General features: G+C 34.0%; 1 protein-coding gene across 1 annotated transcript; it reads left to right on the top strand.

Moving 5' to 3' along the window:
- The first annotated feature begins 6,877 nt into the window (after positions 1-6,877).
- On the top strand, positions 6,878-9,662 carry LOC130808357 (uncharacterized). The gene is made up of 3 exons (XM_057673837.1): positions 6,878-8,840; positions 9,060-9,394; positions 9,627-9,662. The coding sequence occupies exons 1-3, from the start codon at positions 6,878-6,880 to the stop codon at positions 9,660-9,662; spliced, it is 2,334 nt and encodes a 777-aa protein (XP_057529820.1).
- The last annotated feature ends 5,683 nt before the right edge of the window (positions 9,663-15,345 follow it).

The raw sequence follows: 15,345 nt of genomic DNA, 5'->3' as shown, positions 1-15,345 counted from the left end.
TCCTTGTTCATTCTTAATCGTTCATTCTTCATTGATCATTGATCCTTGTTCATTCTTCATCGTTTATGCTTCATTGATCATTGATCCTTGTTCATTCTTCATCGTTCATTCGTCATTGATCATTGATCCTTGTTCATTCTTCATCGTTTATTCTTCATTGATCATTGATCCTTGTTCATTATTTATCGTTCATTCTTCATTGATCATTGATCCTTGTTCATTCTTCATCTTTCATTCTACATTGATCATTGATCCTTGTTCATTCTTCATCGTTCATTCGTCATTGATCATTGATCCTTGTTCATTCTTCATCGTTTATTCTTCATGGATCATTGATCCTTGTTCATTCTTCATCGTTCATTCTTCATTGATCATTGATCCTTGCTCATTCTTCATCTTTCATTCTACATTGATCATTGATCCATGTTCATTCTTCATCGTTCATTCGTCATTGATCATTGATCCTTGTTCATTCTTCATCGTTTATTCTTCATGGATCATTGATCCTTGTTCATTCTTCATTGATCATTGATCCTTGTTCATTCTTCATCGTTCATTCGTCATTGACTATTTGATCCTTGTTCATTCTTCATCGTTCATTCGTCATTGATCATTGAAACTTGTTCATTCTTCATTGTTCATTTTTCATTGATCATTGATCCTTTTTCATTCTTCATCGTTTATTCTTCATTGATCATTGATCCTTGTTCATTCTTCATCTTTCATTCTACATTGATTATTGATCCTTGTTCATTCTTCATCGTTCATTCGTCATTGACCATTGATCCTTGTTCATTCTTCATCATTCATTCTTCATTGATCATTGATCCTTGTTCATTCTTCATCGTTAATTCGTCATTGACCATTGATCCTTGTTCATTCTTAATCGTTCATTCTTCATTGATCATTGATCCTTGTTCAATCTTCATCATTCATTCGTCATTGATCATTGATCCTTGTTCATTCTTCATCGTTCGTTCGTCATTGACCATTGATCCTTGTTCGTTCTTAATCGTTCATTCTTCATTGATCATTAATCCTTGTTCATTCTTCATCGTTCATTCGTTATTGATCATTGATCCTTGTTCATTCTTCATCGTTCATTCGTCATTGATCATTGATCCTTGTTCATTCTTCATCGTTTATTCTTTATTGATCATTGATCCTTGTTCATTCTTCATCGTTTATTCTTCAATGATCATTGATCCTTGTTCATTCTTCATCGTTCATTCTTCATTAAAAATTGATCGTTGTTCATTTTTCATCGTTCATTCGTTATTGATCATTGATCCTTGTTCATTCTTCATCGTTCATTCGTCATTGATCATTGAAACATATTCATTCTTCATCGTTCATTCTTAATTGATCATTGATCCTTATTGATTCGTCATCGTTCATTCGTCATTGATCATTGATCCTTGTTCATTCTTTATCGTTTATTCTTCATTGATCATTGATCCTTTTTCATTCTTCATCTTTTATTCTTCAATGATCATTGATCCTTGTTCATTCTTCATCGTTCATGCTTCATTAATAATTGATCCTTGTTCATTTTTCATCGTTCATTCGTTATTGATCATTGATCCTTGTTCATTCTTCATCGTTCATTCGTCATTGATCATTGAAACATGTTCATTATTCATCGTTCATTCTTCATTAATAATTGATCCTTATTCATTTTTCATCGTTCATTCGTTATTGATCATTGATCCTTGTTCATTCTTCATCGTTCATTCGTCATTGATCATTGAAACATGTTCATTCTTCATCGTTCATTCTTCATTGATCATTGATCCTTATTGATTCGTCATCGTTCATTCGTCATTGATCATTGATGCTTGTTCATTCATTATCGTTCATTCTTCATTGATCATTGATCCTTGTTCATTCTTCATCGTTCATTCGTCATTGATCATTGATCCTTGTTCATTCTTCATCGTTTATTCTTCATTGATCATTGATCCTTGTTCATTCTTCATCGTTCATTCGTCATTGATCATTGAAACTTGTTCATTCTTCATCGTTCATTCTTCATTGATCATTGATCCTTATTGATTCGTCATCGTTCATTCTTCATTGATCATTGATCCTTGGTCATTCTTCATTTTCATTCTTCAATGATCATTGATCCTTGTTCATTCTTCATCGTTCATTCTTCATTGATCATTGATCCTTGTTCATTCTTCATCTTTCATTCTACTTTGATCATTGATCCTTGTTCATTCTTCATCGTTCATTCGTCATTGATCATTGGTCCTTGTTCATTCTTAATCGTTCATTCTTCATTGATCATTGATCCTTGTTCATTCTTCATCGTTTATGCTTCATTGATCATTGATCCTTGTTCATTCTTCATCGTTCATTCGTCATTGATCATTGATCCTTGTTCATTCTTCATCGTTTATTCTTCATTGATCATTGATCCTTGTTCATTATTTATCGTTCATTCTTCATTGATCATTGATCCTTGTTCATTCTTCATCTTTCATTCTACATTGATCATTGATCCTTGTTCATTCTTCATCGTTCATTCGTCATTGATCATTGATCCTTGTTCATTCTTCATCGTTTATTCTTCATGGATCATTGATCCTTGTTCATTCTTCATCGTTCATTCTTCATTGATCATTGATCCTTGCTCATTCTTCATCTTTCATTCTACATTGATCATTGATCCATGTTCATTCTTCATCGTTCATTCGTCATTGATCATTGATCCTTGTTCATTCTTCATCGTTTATTCTTCATGGATCATTGATCCTTGTTCATTCTTCATTGATCATTGATCCTTGTTCATTCTTCATCGTTCATTCGTCATTGACTATTTGATCCTTGTTCATTCTTCATCATTCATTCTTCATTGATCATTGATCCTTGTTCATTCTTCATCGTTCATTCGTCATTGATCATTGAAACTTGTTCATTCTTCATTGTTCATTTTTCATTGATCATTGATCCTTTTTCATTCTTCATCGTTTATTCTTCATTGATCATTGATCCTTGTTCATTCTTCATCTTTCATTCTACATTGATTATTGATCCTTGTTCATTCTTCATCGTTCATTCGTCATTGACCATTGATCCTTGTTGATTCTTCATCATTCATTCTTCATTGATCATTGATCCTTGTTCATTCTTCATCGTTAATTCGTCATTGACCATTGATCCTTGTTCATTCTTAATCGTTCATTCTTCATTGATCATTGATCCTTGTTCAATCTTCATCATTCATTCGTCATTGATCATTGATCCTTGTTCATTCTTCATCGTTCGTTCGTCATTGACCATTGATCCTTGTTCGTTCTTAATCGTTCATTCTTCATTGATCATTAATCCTTGTTCATTCTTTATCGTTCATTCGTTATTGATCATTGATCCTTGTTCATTCTTCATCGTTCATTCGTCATTGATCATTGATCCTTGTTCATTCTTCATCGTTTATTCTTCATTGATCATTGATCCTTGTTCATTCTTCATCGTTTATTCTTCAATGATCATTGATCCTTGTTCATTCTTCATCGTTCATTCTTCATTAAAAATTGATCGTTGTTCATTTTTCATCGTTCATTCGTTATTGATCATTGATCCTTGTTCATTCTTCATCGTTCATTCGTCATTGATCATTGAAACATATTCATTCTTCATCGTTCATTCGTCATTGATCATTGATCCTTATTGATTCGTCATCGTTCATTCGTGATTGATCATTGATCCTTGTTCATTCTTTATCGTTTATTCTTCATTGATCATTGATCCTTTTTCATTCTTCATCTTTTATTCTTCAATGATCATTGATCCTTGTTCATTCTTCATCGTTCATTCGTCATTGATCATTGAAACATGTTCATTCTTCATCGTTCATTCTTCATTGATCATTGATCCTTATTGATTCGTCATCGTTCATTCGTCATTGATCATTGATGCTTGTTCATTCATTATCGTTCATTCTTCATTGATCATTGATCCTTGTTCATTCTTCATCGTTCATTCGTCATTGATCATTGATCCTTGTTCATTCTTCATCGTTTATTCTTCATTGATCATTGATCCTTGTTCATTCTTCATCGTTCATTCGTCATTGATCATTGAAACTTGTTCATTCTTCATCGTTCATTCTTCATTGATCATTGATCCTTATTGATTCGTCATCGTTCATTCTTCATTGATCATTGATCCTTGGTCATTCTTCATTTTCATTCTTCAATGATCATTGATCCTTGTTCATTCTTCATCGTTCATTCTTCATTGATCATTGATCCTTGTTCATTCTTCATCTTTCATTCTACTTTGATCATTGATCCTTGTTCATTCTTCATCGTTCATTCGTCATTGATCATTGGTCCTTGTTCATTCTTAATCGTTCATTCTTCATTGATCATTGATCCTTGTTCATTCTTCATCGTTTATGCTTCATTGATCATTGATCCTTGTTCATTCTTCATCGTTCATTCGTCATTGATCATTGATCCTTGTTCATTCTTCATCGTTTATTCTTCATTGATCATTGATCCTTGTTCATTATTTATCGTTCATTCTTCATTGATCATTGATCCTTGTTCATTCTTCATCTTTCATTCTACATTGATCATTGATCCTTGTTCATTCTTCATCGTTCATTCGTCATTGATCATTGATCCTTGTTCATTCTTCATCGTTTATTCTTCATGGATCATTGATCCTTGTTCATTCTTCATCGTTCATTCTTCATTGATCATTGATCCTTGCTCATTCTTCATCTTTCATTCTACATTGATCATTGATCCATGTTCATTCTTCATCGTTCATTCGTCATTGATCATTGATCCTTGTTCATTCTTCATCGTTTATTCTTCATGGATCATTGATCCTTGTTCATTCTTCATTGATCATTGATCCTTGTTCATTCTTCATCGTTCATTCGTCATTGACTATTTGATCCTTGTTCATTCTTCATCATTCATTCTTCATTGATCATTGATCCTTGTTCATTCTTCATCGTTCATTCGTCATTGATCATTGAAACTTGTTCATTCTTCATTGTTCATTTTTCATTGATCATTGATCCTTTTTCATTCTTCATCGTTTATTCTTCATTGATCATTGATCCTTGTTCATTCTTCATCTTTCATTCTACATTGATTATTGATCCTTGTTCATTCTTCATCGTTCATTCGTCATTGACCATTGATCCTTGTTGATTCTTCATCATTCATTCTTCATTGATCATTGATCCTTGTTCATTCTTCATCGTTAATTCGTCATTGACCATTGATCCTTGTTCATTCTTAATCGTTCATTCTTCATTGATCATTGATCCTTGTTCAATCTTCATCATTCATTCGTCATTGATCATTGATCCTTGTTCATTCTTCATCGTTCGTTCGTCATTGACCATTGATCCTTGTTCGTTCTTAATCGTTCATTCTTCATTGATCATTAATCCTTGTTCATTCTTTATCGTTCATTCGTTATTGATCATTGATCCTTGTTCATTCTTCATCGTTCATTCGTCATTGATCATTGATCCTTGTTCATTCTTCATCGTTTATTCTTCATTGATCATTGATCCTTGTTCATTCTTCATCGTTTATTCTTCAATGATCATTGATCCTTGTTCATTCTTCATCGTTCATTCTTCATTAAAAATTGATCGTTGTTCATTTTTCATCGTTCATTCGTTATTGATCATTGATCCTTGTTCATTCTTCATCGTTCATTCGTCATTGATCATTGAAACATATTCATTCTTCATCGTTCATTCGTCATTGATCATTGATCCTTATTGATTCGTCATCGTTCATTCGTGATTGATCATTGATCCTTGTTCATTCTTTATCGTTTATTCTTCATTGATCATTGATCCTTTTTCATTCTTCATCTTTTATTCTTCAATGATCATTGATCCTTGTTCATTCTTCATCGTTCATGCTTCATTAATAATTGATCCTTGTTCATTTTTCATCGTTCATTCGTTATTGATCATTGATCCTTGTTCATTCTTCATCGTTGATGAGAATTCAGTCCACAAAGTCCAAGATCATCAAGTTACGGTTCCTACAACACAAGCTACGGTCCATGCTTTACTTAGCCACGCAAATATCAAGCAAATGGTTGCTAATTTCGTGGGATTCTCTTCAAAGCAATCCTTTATTACTTGCCTTAAATGGGAAGTTGAATAAGGCACAATTGCCTGAAATGGGAAGTTGAATACAAGCAGCAACTTGAATTCTAGCTTTAATGCTTAAATGGGAGTTTTTTTTTATAGGAGAAATGCAAGAGTTTTTTTAGGAGAATATGGACGGTTCAAAGTAGCTTAATTAGCCTTAATTTGCTGTTTTAATAGCTATTAATAAAGTGTTATTATTAGCCTTAAATGCTTAACATTAAAAAGGCTTAATGCTAGCTTTAGTTTAATGCTTTGTTTTCTGATTTTTTGTAAGGGGGAAAGTTAAAAGGTTCCTTGAAGGGGAAGTTAAAAGGTTCCTTGAGGGAAGTTAAAAGGTTCCTTGAAGACTTGTAACACTTGCATTATTTTTAGTATAAAAGGAACTCATTGCCATGCATTTTAGGCAAGTGAGATTGAAAACAAAATTCTGATTTTCTTTGTGAAATTTCTTTGTGCTTACTTTGTGTTGCACGCCCCCTTTTAGTCTTATTACTTAGTGTTTGAGAGTAAAAGCTTTGAGAGTTTAAAATACTTAGTGAATTTTTGCTGCTTAAAGAAACCATCCAATCTAGAATAAGTTTCTAAGTTGCGTGGGTGTTCTCTTGTTTCGTTCCTTGTTAAGCTTGTTTTTAAGCTAATTCATACACTCTAAAACGGTCCCATTACACTTCCACATCAGTTGGTATCAGAGCCAAATCGTGTTGAACGAGATTACACTAGTTAAAACGCAGTATGGGTGATAATCAGTCCAATGCCGAAATGTTAAAAGTAATCGTGGATCAACTTCATGTAATGCACGATGGAATGAATAGGCATGAAACAAGGATGGATGCCATTGGAGAGACGTTGCTTAGAGTGGGTGGAAGGGTAGAGGAATTAGAGAATTCCACTACCACCCATGGCGAGTCCCATTTTCGTAACAATCAAGAAGATAGAAGTTTCAAACTAGACCTTCCTGAATTTGATGGTTCTAGTGATCCGGAGGTTTTTTATGATTGGGTACGAAGATTAGAGAATATTTTTGAGTATAAAAAGTATGATGATGATAAGAGTTGTAAAATGGCTACTCTTAAATTGACAAAACTTGCTGGGCTTTGGTATGATAACCTCAAAGCCAAGAGAAGGAGAGAAGGGAAAGAAAAGATTGCATCTTGGGAAAAACTCAAGAAGAAAACGGAGCAACGTTGGGTCCCACGTGAATATGTGCAGGATCAATATGTCAAATTAACTCGCCTAAATCAAGGTAAGCGTAATATTGATGAATATGTACGTGAGTTTGAGAAACTTAGCTTGGTGTGTGACATACAAGAGAAGGAACCACTCAAAATTGCGCGTTTCACAAAGGGGCTTTCTAAACCAATCTCTAATAAGGTGGATCTTCTACCTTATTCCACTTATGATGAGGTTGTGAAGGCTGCTAGGAAGGTTGAAGCACAAAACAAAGAGGAGAAGCCGAAGAATGCTCCAAGACCCCCTTTTAGAGCGTTCTCTTCCGCGGGAAAAGTTGATTCTTTTCCTAGCCCTTCTAAATCAACTGTTCCTACTAACCCTTCGAAAACTTATGGAGGAAAACCAGATTTCAAGCAAGATGCATCCAAAAGAACTTGTTACAAGTGTCATGACAGAGGACATATTGCTAGTGAATGTCCAAAACGGAATACACTTACTATTCAAGAAGGAGAGTGGGGTTCCGAAGAAGAGGAAGAGGAGGAGGAATATGAGGAATATGGTGCTGAAGAAAATGACGCTCCATTATGTGGTGTTGTGAGAAGACTTCTACATTCCGAACCTCTCAAAGATATGCAACAACGAGAGAACCTTTTTCATACTAGATGCAAGGTTCAAGACAAGGTTTTTGATGTGATTGTTGATGGAGGATCATGCACGGATGTGGCCTCAACTGAACTTGTAAGTAAGCTTAAATTACCTACACGAAATCATGCTAAACCTTACAAGTTAAATTGGCTGGATAATGACACCGGTTTAAAGGTTAAGAAACAAGCACTACTTTCATTCACTATAGGAAATTTTTATGATGAACGTTGGTGTGATGTTTTACCTATGAGTGCGTGTCATATTTTGCTTGGTAGACCATGGCAATTTGATAGAAAAGCTATTCATGATGGTGTTTCTAATGTCTATACGGTCACTACCAAATTAGGAAAGAAGATTAGGTTGTTACCTTTGCCCCCTAAGGTTGAACCTATGGTGGAAAAGAAACCAAACTTCCTTATGTCTAGGAAGGAGTTTGAGGAAGAATGCGTGATAGAAGGAGGAGGGTTTCTGCTTATTGTAAAGCCCATTGTTGATGATGTTTCTCATGTGGCTAACTCTATTCCGTTGAGAAACTTGCTTAAAGAATTTGCAGATGTGTTTCCCGATGATTTGGCTAAAGGGTTGCCTCCATTTCGTGGTATTGAACATGCAATTGATTTGGTACCGGGAGCCTCATTACCAAACAAGGCAGCCTATAGATGCAATCCCGAGCAAGCTAAGGAGTTGCAAAGACAAGTTGAAGAACTCATGGAAAAGGGCTATGTGCGTGAAAGCCTTAGTCCATGTGCGGTGCCTGCCCTTTTGGTGCCAAAGAAAGAAGGAACTTGGAGGATGTGTATTGATAGTCGTGCCATCAACAACATAACTATTAAATATAGATTTCCCATGCCAAGGCTACAAGACATGCTTGATGAATTAAGTGGAGCCACAGTTTTTAGCAAAATTGACTTGCGAAGTGGTTATCATCAAATGAGAATTCGTGAAGGAGATGAATGGAAGACTGCTTTCAAGACAAAGCAAGGTCTATATGAATGGCTTGTCATGCCATTTGGACTTTGCAATGCTCCTAGTTCGTTCATGAGACTCATGAATGGGGTATTACGTCCCTTTCTAAATAAATTCATTGTTGTATATTTAGATGATATTCTAGTAAATAGTAAAACTGAAAATGAGCATTTGATACATTTGAGAGTTTTACTTCAGGCATTGAGAGAGCATAAATTGTATGGAAAAATGGAAAAATGTACTTTCATGTGTAGTAGTATTTCTTTCCTAGGCTACATTGTTTCAAGTGAAGGAGTACAGGTTGATCCCGAGAAGGTGAAAGCTATCTCAACATGGAGGGTACCCAAAGATGTTCATGAGGTTAGAAGTTTTCATGGACTAGCTTCATTTTACCGAGTCTTCATCAAGAACTTTTCCACTCTTATGGCGCCTTTAACGGAGCTGTTGACGAAAGGTGCAACTTTCAATGTGGGTGATTTGTCTCCATACCTTGAAGATGAGAGTTTGAGGGCAAACTTCTTTGAAGAGGGGGAGAATGATGAGAATTCAGTCCACAAAGTCCAAGATCATCAAGTTACGGTTCCTACAACACAAGTTACGGTCCATGCTTTACTTAGCCACGCAAATATCAAGCAAATGGTTGCTAATTTCGTGGGATTCTCTTCAAAGCAATCCTTTATTACTTGCCTTAAATGGGAAGTTGAATAAGGCACAATTGCCTGAAATGGGAAGTTGAATACAAGCAGCAACTTGAATTCTAGCTTTAATGCTTAAATGGGAGTTTTTTTTTATAGGAGAAATGCAAGAGTTTTTTTAGGAGAATATGGACGGTTCAAAGTAGCTTAATTAGCCTTAATTTGCTGTTTAAATAGCTATTAATAAAGTGTTATTATTAGCCTTAAATGCTTAACATTAAAAAGGCTTAATGCTAGCTTTAGTTTAATGCTTTGTTTTCTGATTTTTTGTAAGGGGGAAAGTTAAAAGGTTCCTTGAAGGGGAAGTTAAAAGGTTCCTTGAGGGAAGTTAAAAGGTTCCTTGAAGACTTGTAACACTTGCATTATTTTTAGTATAAAAGGAACTCATTGCCATGCATTTTAGGCAAGTGAGATTGAAAACAAAATTCTGATTTTCTTTGTGAAACTTCTTTGTGCTTACTTTGTGTTGCACGCCCCCTTTTATTCTTATTACTTAGTGTTTGAGAGTAAAAGCTTTGAGAGTTTAAAATACTTAGTGAATTTTTGCTGCTCAAAGAAACCATCCAATCTAGAATAAGTTTCTAAGTTGCGTGGGTGTTCTCTTGTTTCGTTCCTTGTTAAGCTTGTTTTTAAGCTAATTCATACACTCTAAAACGGTCCCATTACACTTCCACATCAATCGTTCATTCGTCATTGATCATTGAAACATGTTCATTATTCATCGTTCATTCTTCATTAATAATTGATCCTTATTCATTTTTCATCGTTCATTCGTTATTGATCATTGATCCTTGTTCATTCTTCATCGTTCATTCGTCATTGATCATTGAAACATGTTCATTCTTCATCGTTCATTCTTCATTGATCATTGATCCTTATTGATTCGTCATCGTTCATTCGTCATTGATCATTGATGCTTGTTCATTCATTATCGTTCATTCTTCATTGATCATTGATCCTTGTTCATTCTTCATCGTTCATTCGTCATTGATCATTGATCCTTGTTCATTCTTCATCGTTTATTCTTCATTGATCATTGATCCTTGTTCATTCTTCATCGTTCATTCGTCATTGATCATTGAAACTTGTTCATTCTTCATCGTTCATTCTTCATTGATCATTGATCCTTATTGATTCGTCATCGTTCATTCTTCATTGATCATTGATCCTTGGTCATTCTTCATTTTCATTCTTCAATGATCATTGATCCTTGTTCATTCTTCATCGTTCATTTTTCATTGATCATTGATCCTTGTTCATTCTTCATCGTTTATTCTTCATTGATCATTGATCCTTGTTCATTCTTCATCGTGCATTCTTCATTGATCATTGATCCTTGTTCATTCTTCATCTTTCATTCTACATTGATCATTGATCCTTGTTCATTCTTCATCGTTCATTCGTCATTGACCATTGATCCTTGTTCATTCTTCATCGTTCATTCTTCATCCTTTATTCTTCATTGATCATTGATCCTTGTTCAGTCTTCATTGTTCATTCGTCATTGACCATTGATCCTTGTTCATTCTTCATCGTTCATTCTTCATTGATCATTGATCCTTGTTCAATTTTCATCGTTCATTCGTCATTGATCATTGATCCTTGTTCATTCTTTATCGTTCATTCTTCATTGATCATTGATCCTTGTTCATTCTTTATCGTTTATTCGTTATTGATCACTTATCCTTGTTCATTCTTCATCGTTCATTCTTCATTGACCATTGATCCTTGTTCATTCTTCATCGTTAATTCGTCATTGACCATTGATCCTTGTTCATTCTTAATCGTTCATTCTTCATTGATCATTGATCCTTGTTCAATCTTCATCATTCATTCGTCATTGATCATTGATCCTTGTTCATTCTTCATCGTTCATTCGTCATTGACCATTGATCCTTGTTCATTCTTAATCGTTCATTCTTCTTTGATCATTAATCCTTGTTCATTCTTCATCGTTCATTCGTTATTGATCATTGATCCTTGTTCATTCTTCATCGTTCATTCGTCATTGATCATTGATCCTTGTTCATTCTTCATCGTTTATTCTTCATTGATCATTGATCCTTGTTCATTCTTCATCGTTTATTCTTCAATGATCATTGATCCTTGTTCATTCTTCATCGTTTATTCTTCATTGATCATTGATCCTTGTTCATTCTTCATCTTTCATTCTACATTGATCATTGATCCTTGTTCATTCTTCATCGTTCATTCGTCATTGATCATTGATCCTTGTTCATTCTTCATCGTTTATTCTTCATGGATCATTGATTCTTGTTCATTCTTCATCGTTCATTCTTCATTGATCATTGATCCTTGCTCATTCTTCATCTTTCATTCTACATTGATCATTGATCCATGTTCATTCTTCATCGTTCATTCGTCATTGATCATTGATCCTTGTTCATTCTTCATCGTTTATTCTTCATGGATCATTGATCCTTGTTCATTCTTCATTGATCATTGATCCTTGTTCATTCTTCATCGTTCATTCGTCATTTACTATTTGATCCTTGTTCATTCTTCATCATTCATTCTTCATTTATCATTGATCCTTGTTCATTCTTCATCGTTCATTCGTCATTGATCATTGAAACTTGTTCATTCTTCATCGTTCATTTTTCATTGATCATTGATCCTTTTTCATTCTTCATCGTTTATTCTTCATTGATCATTGATCCTTGTTCATTCTTCATCTTTCATTCTACATTGATTATTGATCCTTGTTCATTCTTCATCGTTCATTCGTCATTGACCATTGATCCTTGTTCATTCTTCATCGTTAATTCGTCATTGACCATTGATCCTTGTTCATTCTTAATCATTCATTCTTCATTGATCATTGATCCTTGTTCAATCTTCATCATTCATTCGTCATTGACCATTGATCCTTATTCATTCTTCATCGTTCATTCGTTATTGATCATTGATCCTTGTTCATTCTTCATCGTTCATTCTTCATTGATCATTGATCCTTGTTCATTCTTCATCGTTAATTCGTCATTGACCATTGATCCTTGTTCATTCTTAATCATTCATTCTTCATTGATCATTGATCCTTGTTCAATCTTCATCATTCATTCGTCATTGATCATTGATCCTTGTTCATTCTTCATCGTTCATTCGTCATTGACCATTGATCCTTGTTCATTCTTTATCGTTCATTCTTCATTGATCATTGATCCTTGTTCATTCTTCATCGTTTATTCGTTATTGATCACTTATCCTTGTTCATTCTTCATCTATCATTCTTCATTGATCATTGATCCTTGTTCATTCTTCATCGTTCATTCTACAATGATCATTGATCCTTGTTCATTCTTCATCGTTCATTCTTCATTGATCATTGATCCTTGTTCATTCTTCATCGTTCATTCTTCATTGATCATTGATCCTTGTTCATTCTTCATCTTTCATTCTACTTTGATCATTGATCCTTGTTCATTCTTCATCGTTCATTCGTCATTGATCATTGGTCCTTGTTCATTTTTAATCGTTCATTCTTCATTGATCATTGATCCTTGTTCATTCTTCATCGTTTATGCTTCATTGATCATTGATCCTTGTTCATTCTTCATCGTTCATTCGTCATTGATCATTGATCCTTGTTCATTCTTCATCGTTTATTCTTCATTGATCATTGATCCTTGTTCATTATTTATCGTTCATTCTTCATTGATCATTGATCCTTGTTCATTCTTCATCTTTCATTCTACATTGATCATTGATCCTTGTTCATTCTTCATCGTTCATTCGTCATTGATCATTGATCCTTGTTCATTCTTCATCGTTTATTCTTCATGGATCATTGATCCTTGTTCATTCTTCATCGTTCATTCTTCATTGATCATTGATCCTTGCTCATTCTTCATCTTTCATTCTACATTGATCATTGATCCATGTTCATTCTTCATCGTTCATTCGTCATTGATCATTGATCCTTGTTCATTCTTCATCGTTTATTCTTCATGGATCATTGATCCTTGTTCATTCTTCATTGATCATTGATCCTTGTTCATTCTTCATCGTTCATTCGTCATTGACTATTTGATCCTTGTTCATTCTTCATCATTCATTCTTCATTGATCATTGATCCTTGTTCATTCTTCATCGTTCATTCGTCATTGATCATTGAAACTTGTTCATTCTTCATCGTTCATTTTTCATTGATCATTGATCCTTTTTCATTCTTCATCGTTTATTCTTCATTGATCATTGATCCTTGTTCATTCTTCATCTTTCATTCTACATTGATTATTGATCCTTGTTCATTCTTCATCGTTCATTCGTCATTGACCATTGATCCTTGTTCATTCTTCATCGTTAATTCGTCATTGACCATTGATCCTTGTTCATTCTTAATCGTTCATTCTTCATTGATCATTGATCCTTGTTCAATCTTCATCATTCATTCGTCATTGATCATTGATCCTTGTTCATTCTTCATCGTTCATTCGTCATTGACCATTGATCCTTGTTCATTCTTAATCGTTCATTCTTCATTGATCATTAATCCTTGTTCATTCTTCATCGTTCATTCGTTATTGATCATTGATCCTTGTTCATTCTTCATCGTTCATTCGTCATTGATCATTGATCCTTGTTCATTCTTCATCGTTTATTCTTCATTGATCATTGATCCTTGTTCATTCTTCATCGTTTATTCTTCAATGATCATTGATCCTTGTTCATTCTTCATCGTTTATTCTTCATTGATCATTGATCCTTGTTCATTCTTCATCTTTTATTCTTCAATGATCATTGATCCTTGTTCATTCTTCATCGTTCATGCTTCATTAATAATCGATCCTTGTTCATTTTTCATCGTTCATTCGTTATTGATCATCGATCCTTGTTCATTCTTCATCGTTCATTCGTCATTGATCATTGAAACATGTTCATTCTTCATCGTTCATTCTTCATTAATAATTGATCCTTGTTCATTTTTCATCGTTCATTCGTTATTGATCATTGATCCTTGTTCATTCTTCATCGTTCATTCGTCATTGATCATTGAAACATGTTCATTCTTCATCATTCATTCTTCATTGATCATTGATCCTTATGGATTCGTCATCGTTCATTCGTCATTGATCATTGATGCTTGTTCATTCATTATCGTTCATTCTTCATTGATCATTGATCCTTGTTCATTCTTCATCGTTCATTCTTCATTGATCATTGATCCTTGCTCATTCTTCATCTTTCATTCTACATTGATCATTGATCCATGTTCATTCTTCATCGTTCATTCGTCATTGATCATTGATCCTTGTTCATTCTTCATCGTTCATTCGTCATTGACTATTTGATCCTTGTTCATTCTTCATCATTCATTCTTCATTGATCATTGATCCTTGTTCATTCTTCATCGTTCATTCGTCATTGATCATTGAAACTTGTTCATTCTTCATCGTTCATTTTTCATTGATCATTGATCCTTTTTCATTCTTCATCGTTTATTCTTCATTGATCATTGATCCTTGTTCATTCTTCATCTTTCATTCTACATTGATTATGGATCCTTGTTCATTCTTTATCGTTCATTCGTCATTGACAATTGATCCTTGTTCATTCTTCATCATTCATTCTTCATTGATCATTGATCCTTGTTCATTCTTCATCGTTAATTCGTCATTGACCATTGATCCTTGTTCATTCTTAATCGTTCATTCTTCATTGATCATTGATCCTTGTTCAATCTTCATCATTCATTCGTCATTG

This window comes from Amaranthus tricolor, chromosome 1 (genome assembly GCF_026212465.1).
Source record: "Amaranthus tricolor cultivar Red isolate AtriRed21 chromosome 1, ASM2621246v1, whole genome shotgun sequence".
Classification (NCBI taxonomy): Eukaryota; Viridiplantae; Streptophyta; class Magnoliopsida; order Caryophyllales; family Amaranthaceae; genus Amaranthus; species Amaranthus tricolor.
The sequence above is the reverse complement of the archived record's forward strand: the minus strand, read 5'-3'. Positions and strand labels throughout refer to the sequence as shown.